The following is a 7,272-nucleotide window of genomic DNA, read 5'->3' on the forward strand; positions in this document are numbered from 1 at the left end:
AGTTGATAGGAGGTAAGAGGGTCGCCTCCGTAGTTGCCTTCATGTGGCGGCGGCTAGGTTAGGGAGTACGAATCTGCTGTTTCGCACCTTCTCCCAGTATCTAGTTGTGCATGCTTTAGTATTTATAAGGCTGAGTATATGTGCGTATAGTATATATGAGTTTCTGTCCATATCGGGTTTGTTTAGAGAGTAAGGTGATCTCGCCCAAGGAGTCACGGCATAAACACTGGCTTCTTGGCCTATAAATAGCTGGGCAGTCCGTCTTCCATGGCACAACAGCTTCTGCTTCCCCGGAAGAAAGAAAGAAGCTCTCTTCTCTCCATCGATACAACAAGGTACCACAGGCTTATTTCGATCTTCATTCGCTCATTCCATGGCTTTTCCGATGCATGTGCATGCATGGTGACTGTTTGTTTAAGTAAATTGAAGATAATGATTACTATTATTGTATTTTATTGTAATATTGTGCATGGGTAATCAGTTTATATATTTGCATACACATACGTATGTAAATATGTGTTGTTCTACGTATAAGCGGCGTACCATTGCACGTTGATTAGTGATCATGTTGCTTCATTCTACTGCATGTAGTTGTGCGCGGATCGCGATGTAGTCCACGTAGGTACGCGGTATACACACACACACACACTATATATATATATATATATATATTAAAAAATAATATTGCCTCCATCTAATTTGGTCACAGATCGAGATGATGCCTGCAATGGGAAAGGATATACACTTCGGATCATCAATTGGTGGCGCTGGTGGCACGAACACTGCTAATGGTGGTAATGGTGGCAATATTGGTGCTCCTGCCTCGCGGGCCGACTCTTGCGCCAAGCCGCAGCAGGAGCTACCATCTCTGACACATCAGTATGCGGAACAATACGTGTATGCATACCCAGCACCACCGGCATACGGCGGCCCTCCAAAGCCCCCGCCGGCGTATCGCTATGGCTATGGGTATGGTGGAGGTGGTTCTGGTGGGTACGGCTACGGCTACGGCTACCCCGAGCCCGATGGTATTTGGGATGAACCTGCTGGGGCATACGGCGGCGGCAGATACCACCCACCACAGCCGCCGTATTATCATGGCGGCGGTCGTGGTGGGTACCCTTCTCCTCAGTTTGGTCGTGGAGCTGGTGCTGGTAGCTATAGCTACTACGGCGGTGGCGGTGGCGGTGGGGGCGGATATCCTCCCAGTTCATTTCCGACTGCAGGTACGATAGATACTTATGATGCATGTAGCAGCTCGACACACACTACTCATACCACTTACTCAGTTGTTATGCTGATTCATGGATCGATTCAGGGGGAGGAGGAGGCGGCGGCGGTCATGGGGTCAGCAACGCCTACGGAGGGCCGCCGCAGCAGAAGCCGCACGTGAGCGCGGGGTGGCTAGCCGCCGGAGCTGCTACCGCCTATGGAGCGTACCAGCACCACATGCGCAAACATCACGGAGGAGGAGGACATGGGTACAGGCATGGGCACGGAGGATACGACGACGGTTGTACTTGTGGCGGCGATGGTTACGGTTATGGCTGCCGTGGCTGTGCCCCCCATATGCATATGCATGGCGAGTTCGAGCACGAAGAGCACACCAATATCAAGTACTCTGCTCATCATGACGGCAAGTGCAATGACGCCGTGAAAAAAAAGTGCAATGACGCCGCCAGCAGCCCGCCCGTTACAGTATTGGATAAATGAGCCAGCCAGCCAATCAGCGAGGTTCAACATGAACGGACTCCAAGCTCATCACTGTACGGTATGTACACTCCTCGATGAGCCTTGATCATCAGATCAGATGGATTCCTTATATTGAATAACTCATCCGTCCTGTACGTCCTAAACATTACAGATATACTTCTGTTAGGGAATAAAACTATATATAGTATATGTAAGCCAGGAGGCTGGCAAACGGTGCTCTAGCGGTTTGTGTACGAGCGCTATATGTGTGCAACCTAGTGTGTTGAGAAACCTATGTATGTAGAGTATCTGTGCCCAGCGAGCCATCACATGGTTGTCATGCTAATAAGCACATGGAACTGAATGAGACCTTATACTGATTGGTGTGTGTGTGTGTGTGTGTGCAACCTAGTGTGTTGATTCTACATATCTATCTATGTCCACAGAATAATTGTCTCAAGATATTCCTTATTTCTGTTTGGGAAATCAATCCAAAGGCACCTTTCCGGGAAGGCATCTCCTCTTACGTTCATTTGCTTTAGTGATTTGTGCGCTGGGGGCCATAGTTTGTGTTGTTTATTGCGATGCATGCTCAATTTTACCTCGGAAAATCAAAACCAAAGGCACCTTCGTAGGAAGGCATCTCATTCTGTCGTTCAATTGATTTTATTTGGCATTGATGCTACGCGCCTGAGTGCTAACTGATACGTATGACATTACGCACTACAACCACAGAAAAGGTCTTTAGTGACGGTTATTTTTCCACATTAAAGATGGCGACTAGACCCGTTATTAAATTATTAATGTCACTAATGCTAGGCCATTAGTGATACGTTTCGGACTCATCCCTAAAGCAATGATGATGGAGAATCAAAAACCCGCCAATAATTCCCATGTGACGGGGAATCAAAAACCCGTCACTAAGATGTTACCGAAAAAGGCTTTACGCCCCGTTTTATATATAAAGCAACCACCGCCGGCAACAAAGTCACGAACGGAGTACGAAAGGAAAAACAAAAAACACACGCGAAAGAGTGCAAAGTTAATGCTGCGGGCACAGCTCGATAAGCTCTAAAAAGGAAAACAAAGGCCAACGCAGGCCAAGACGCCAGGCCAAAGAGGGGCCTAATCTGGTTCCAGCAGCGGGGGCAGGAGAGGCGGTCCCAAGCAACGAGCCAACGAGCGAAGATCTGCAATCATGGAGTCGATGTGGCGAGCTCCTGTCCTCGGCTAAACGGCTTCCATAGCTACAGAAAACCACTTAGTTTGTAGATGGTATCATAAGAGCATTGAGTGGAGTGTGCTCACTAACAAGCTTGTTGTGGACTATCCACAGAGTCCACAATAGCGCTCCAACGCCAAGCCACCTAATGCGGCGATGGCCGGTAGAGCAAGCTTGAATCTCGTCAAAGAGTTCCCTGAAGTTCAAGTGGCACCACCCGCCACAAACTACTTCCCGGAAACAACTCCAAAGGAAACAAGCTGTTACACAAGAGAAGATGTGATTCGACCCTTCCTCTACATCGCAAAGAGGGCATTGGCCATTCCCCGGGCCATGCGTTTGAGCACCTCCTCCCCTGAAGGAACCCTCCCGTGAATCCATTGCTAGAAGGAAATCCTAATCTTAAGTGGAGAAAGAGATCATGTCTATCCTTAACTTGGAGGACACAACATGGCTTCATAGATCTCCCGTCGCTACGCGGCTTCACTAGTCTGGCCCATATTCAATGGGCCGACGCCCTAAGGACCCCTTAGTCCATGACTCCCTCAGTAGCCCCCGGACTAGCCTCCAACGCCAAGGCTTGTGTCCGGCATCTGCTAACCTAATAGCGTTCGGCTTGCGAGGCGAGTTCTCTGATTCGCTTCATTCATGTTTGGTGCCAAGGGATGTCCGGAATCTGAAATGGCAATTTTCCTTAGCAACGAAGGAAAAAATAAAAATCCGTTCAAGTGTAAACAATGCCTTTGCCTGGCAACCTTTCCTCTTTCAACAAAGTGTCACGTCCGGTCAGAACGCCAAGCGGTTATGGTTTCTTAAACCGCGGCTCAAGGCCGATGCCATGTCCGGCACGTCTCATCAAGGTGGAGATCATGCCCCGTCTTTCAGGGGATATGATCAATGATTTCGATTCCCCTCCCCGCACATAACGTTGTGAGCGTATCGGGAAGTGGAGAAGCCAATGGCTGGAAAAAAGGAGCCCCTGGCTTGTCAACAACCTATAAAGGGGGAGCTACAACAGTCATCATCCCACGCCTTCTTCCACCTTCCGCTCACGCAGATCCTTGGAGCTCTAGTGCCCCTTTTCTCCGCTTCCACAGCAAATACCATCCCATCTCCTTCAATCATGGCCGGATTCAGCACCAACAGGAAGTGGGAGGCCTCCACCGTCACCGATGGCGACATCATGAAGCTGAGGCAGGCCGGCTATTTGTCGGCCGACATTGCCCATCGGGCCCCCGAAGAGGGCCAGGTCATCCCTGCGCCCAAGCCGGGTGAAAGGGTCATATTCCTCCCTCATTTCCTTAGGGGGTTGGATTTCCTCTGCACCCCTTCGTAAGGGGGTTGATGTTCATTTATGGGCTAGAGTTTCATGATCTAGACCCCAACTCCCTCCTCCACATCTCGACCTTCATCATTTTCTATGAAGCTCCCCTTCGAGGCCGGCCACACTTCGACCTATGGCTGAAGGTGTTCAACATCAAGCCCAAGGTGGTGGGCGGTGACCATGCGGACTGTGTGGTGCCACGATCAGCAAGCGGACGCGGGTCCCGTGGCCGGAGGGCAAGTTCATCGACACCGTTAAGGTGTGGCAAAAGGAATGGTTCTACATCACTGAGCCAAGGGATGCCGCCTGGGGAGCGGCTCGCATATTCTGGTCTGGACCCCCTACCAGACTGGCTCGTGGACCACCATGAGTCTGGACTGGGGGTGCGTTGCTCAAGCAAAGGCGTTGTAGAAGCGTGTCATTAGCATAATGGAGACCGGCGCGAAGCTGGTCGGCGTGGTCCAGATCATACTCAACTGCCGACTCCTCCCTTGCCAGGAGAGGACCAAACCAATGTGGGAGCAGGAGCCCGAGGATCCGGCCATCGTGCAACACCTCTTTGGCACAACCCATGCATGATACAATATCAGGCCAGCTGTTCAAGCCTTAGAAGGAGTGGTCGGTCGAGGGGAAGGACGTCGGCCGTGAGGCCACTAACCCCCCAAAGGAGGTGAGAAACATTCATCTTCAACGTGTATTCGGATATTCACGCCGCATACGATTCGGTATGAACCTCTATGCGGATTTTGCAGGGCTGGGTCACCAAGGCCGAGAAGATCAATGGCCTAGCACCGCTGCCTGAAGAGCCCCGATCAGAGTAGTGATGACCCACAAGTATAGGGGATCTATCATAGTCCTTTCGATAAGTAAGAGTGTCGAACCCAACGAGGAGCAGAAGGACATCACTAGCGGTTTTCAGCAAGGTATTCTCTGCAAGCACTGGAATTATCGGTAACAGATAGTTGTGTGATAAGATAAATCATAACGGGTAACAAGTAATAAAAGTAACTAAGGTGCAGCAAGGTGGCCCAATCCTTTTTGTAGCAAAGGACAAGCCTGGACAAACTCTTATATAAAGCAAAGTGCTCCCGAGGACACATGTGAATTACTGTCAAGCTAGTTTTCATCATGCTCATATGGTTTGCGTTCGTTACTTTGATAATTTGATATGTAGGGTGGACCGGTGCTTGGGTGCTGCCCTTCCTTGGATAAGCCTCCCACTTATGATTAACCCCTCTCGCAAGCATCCGCAACTACGAAAGAAAAATTAAGATAAATCTAGCATGAAACATATGGATCCAAATCAGCCCCTTACGAAGCAACTCATAAACTAGGGTTTACGCTTCTGTCACTCTAGCAACCCATCATCTACTTATTATTTCCCAATGCCTTCCCCTAGGCCCAAATCATGGTGAAGTGTCATGTAGTCGACGCTCACATAACACCACTGGAGGAAAGACAACATACATCTTATCAAAACATCGAACGAATACGAAATTCACATGATTACTTATAACAAGACTTCTCCCACGTCCTCAGGGACAAACGTAACTACTCAGAAAGCATATTCATGTTCATAATCAAAGGGGTATTAAATAGCATTAAGAATCTGAACGTATGATCTTCCACGGATTAAACCAACTAGCATCAACTACAAGGAGTAATCAACACTACTAGCAACCCACAAGTACCAATCTGAGGTTTTGAGACAAAGATCAGATACAAGAGATGAACTAGGGTTTGAGAGGAGATGGTGCTGGTGAATATGTTGATGGAGATTGAGCCCCTCTCGATGAGAGGATCGTTGGCGATGACGATGACGATTATTTCCCCCTCCGGGAGGGAAGTTTCCCTGGCAGAACAGCTCTGCCGGAGCCCTAGATTGGTTCTGCCCAAGTTCCGCCTCGGGACGGTGGCGCTTCATCCTGAAAGCTTCATCTTGCTTTTTCTAGGTAAAAACCCTTCATATAGCAAAGATGGGCACTGGGCCCTGCCAGGTGGGCGGCAAGGCAGGGAGGCGCGCCTAGGAGGTAGGGCGCACCACCCACCCTTGTGGCTGCCTAGTGGGTTCCCTCAGGTGGTTTCTTCGCCCAATATCTTTTTATATATTCCAAAATAATTCTCCGTGAAGTTTCAGGACTTTTGGAGTTGTGCAGAATAGGTCTCTCGAATTTGCAACTTTCAGGTCTAGAATTCCAACTGCCGGCATTCTCCCTCTTTGTGTAGACCTTGTAAAATAAGGGAGAAAAGGCATAAGTATGCTGCCATAATGTGTAATAACAGCCCATAATGCAATAAATATCAATATAACACATCATGCAAAATGGACGTATCAAGCAGCTGGAACAACTGTTAGTTGTGGTGCCTTATAAGGCACCGAACAAGAAGGGCAAGAAGAAAGAAGTACCTGAGGCCAGGGCGGGCCTCCGCCGCAGGGCTCGTCCGGGCAACCGGTCTGGGGACACTGCGGTCGCATTCGTACATGATGGGGATGAGGACAAGGAGGAGAGCGCCTCCTCACGCTCCAAAAAGAGGGCGGCGCCTGAGGACGTCGAAGAGGTTCAACCTTCTCCTACCTCGAAGATACGGTGCCGGCCTAAGCTGGTCCTGTCTGACAGCTCAGACTCCAACAAGGTTTCGGAGAGGAGACCCAGTGTCAAGCCCCATGCGACGAGGTACATATCGTGACATTTTTAATTGATCTATCTTTCAGCAGTCCCTCGTAGAATGTAGATTGATTGTTTCTTTTCGTGGTGTAGCCATTTGCGTGGCCACCCTTCCGAGGAGACCTTGGAAGGGACGTCCCTGCCCGCCGAACTGGTGGACAGTGGCTCACGTTCTGCACCTCCTCCAGTCCCAGAAGAGGTTGGAAAGGTGGTGTCGCGAAAGACCCCTCCTCCTCTGAACTCAGGGGAGGAGGTCGACGCCACCATGACCGAGGCCAATGCCTCGATCATTGAAGACCAGGGGGCATCCCTCCTTGATAACGCGTGAAGGGGTCCGGACCATCCGGATCCCATCAGTCGTCCGCTCC

The 7,272-nt window shown here is 49.9% G+C and overlaps 1 protein-coding gene across 1 annotated transcript; it reads left to right on the top strand.

The window, feature by feature from the left end:
• The first annotated feature begins 280 nt into the window (after window positions 1–280).
• On the top strand, window positions 281–2,072 carry LOC119342153 (glycine-rich cell wall structural protein 1.0-like). Its single transcript, XM_037613993.1, has 3 exons — window positions 281–335; window positions 710–1,226; window positions 1,319–2,072. Exons 2-3 carry the CDS (start codon window positions 716–718, stop codon window positions 1,711–1,713), a joined length of 906 nt encoding a protein of 301 aa, XP_037469890.1. The 5' UTR covers window positions 281–335; window positions 710–715; the 3' UTR covers window positions 1,714–2,072.
• Window positions 2,073–7,272: the final 5,200 nt, after the last annotated feature.

The sequence above is a fragment of the Triticum dicoccoides genome, chromosome 7B (assembly GCF_002162155.2).
Source record: "Triticum dicoccoides isolate Atlit2015 ecotype Zavitan chromosome 7B, WEW_v2.0, whole genome shotgun sequence".
Taxonomy (NCBI): domain Eukaryota; kingdom Viridiplantae; phylum Streptophyta; class Magnoliopsida; order Poales; family Poaceae; genus Triticum; species Triticum dicoccoides.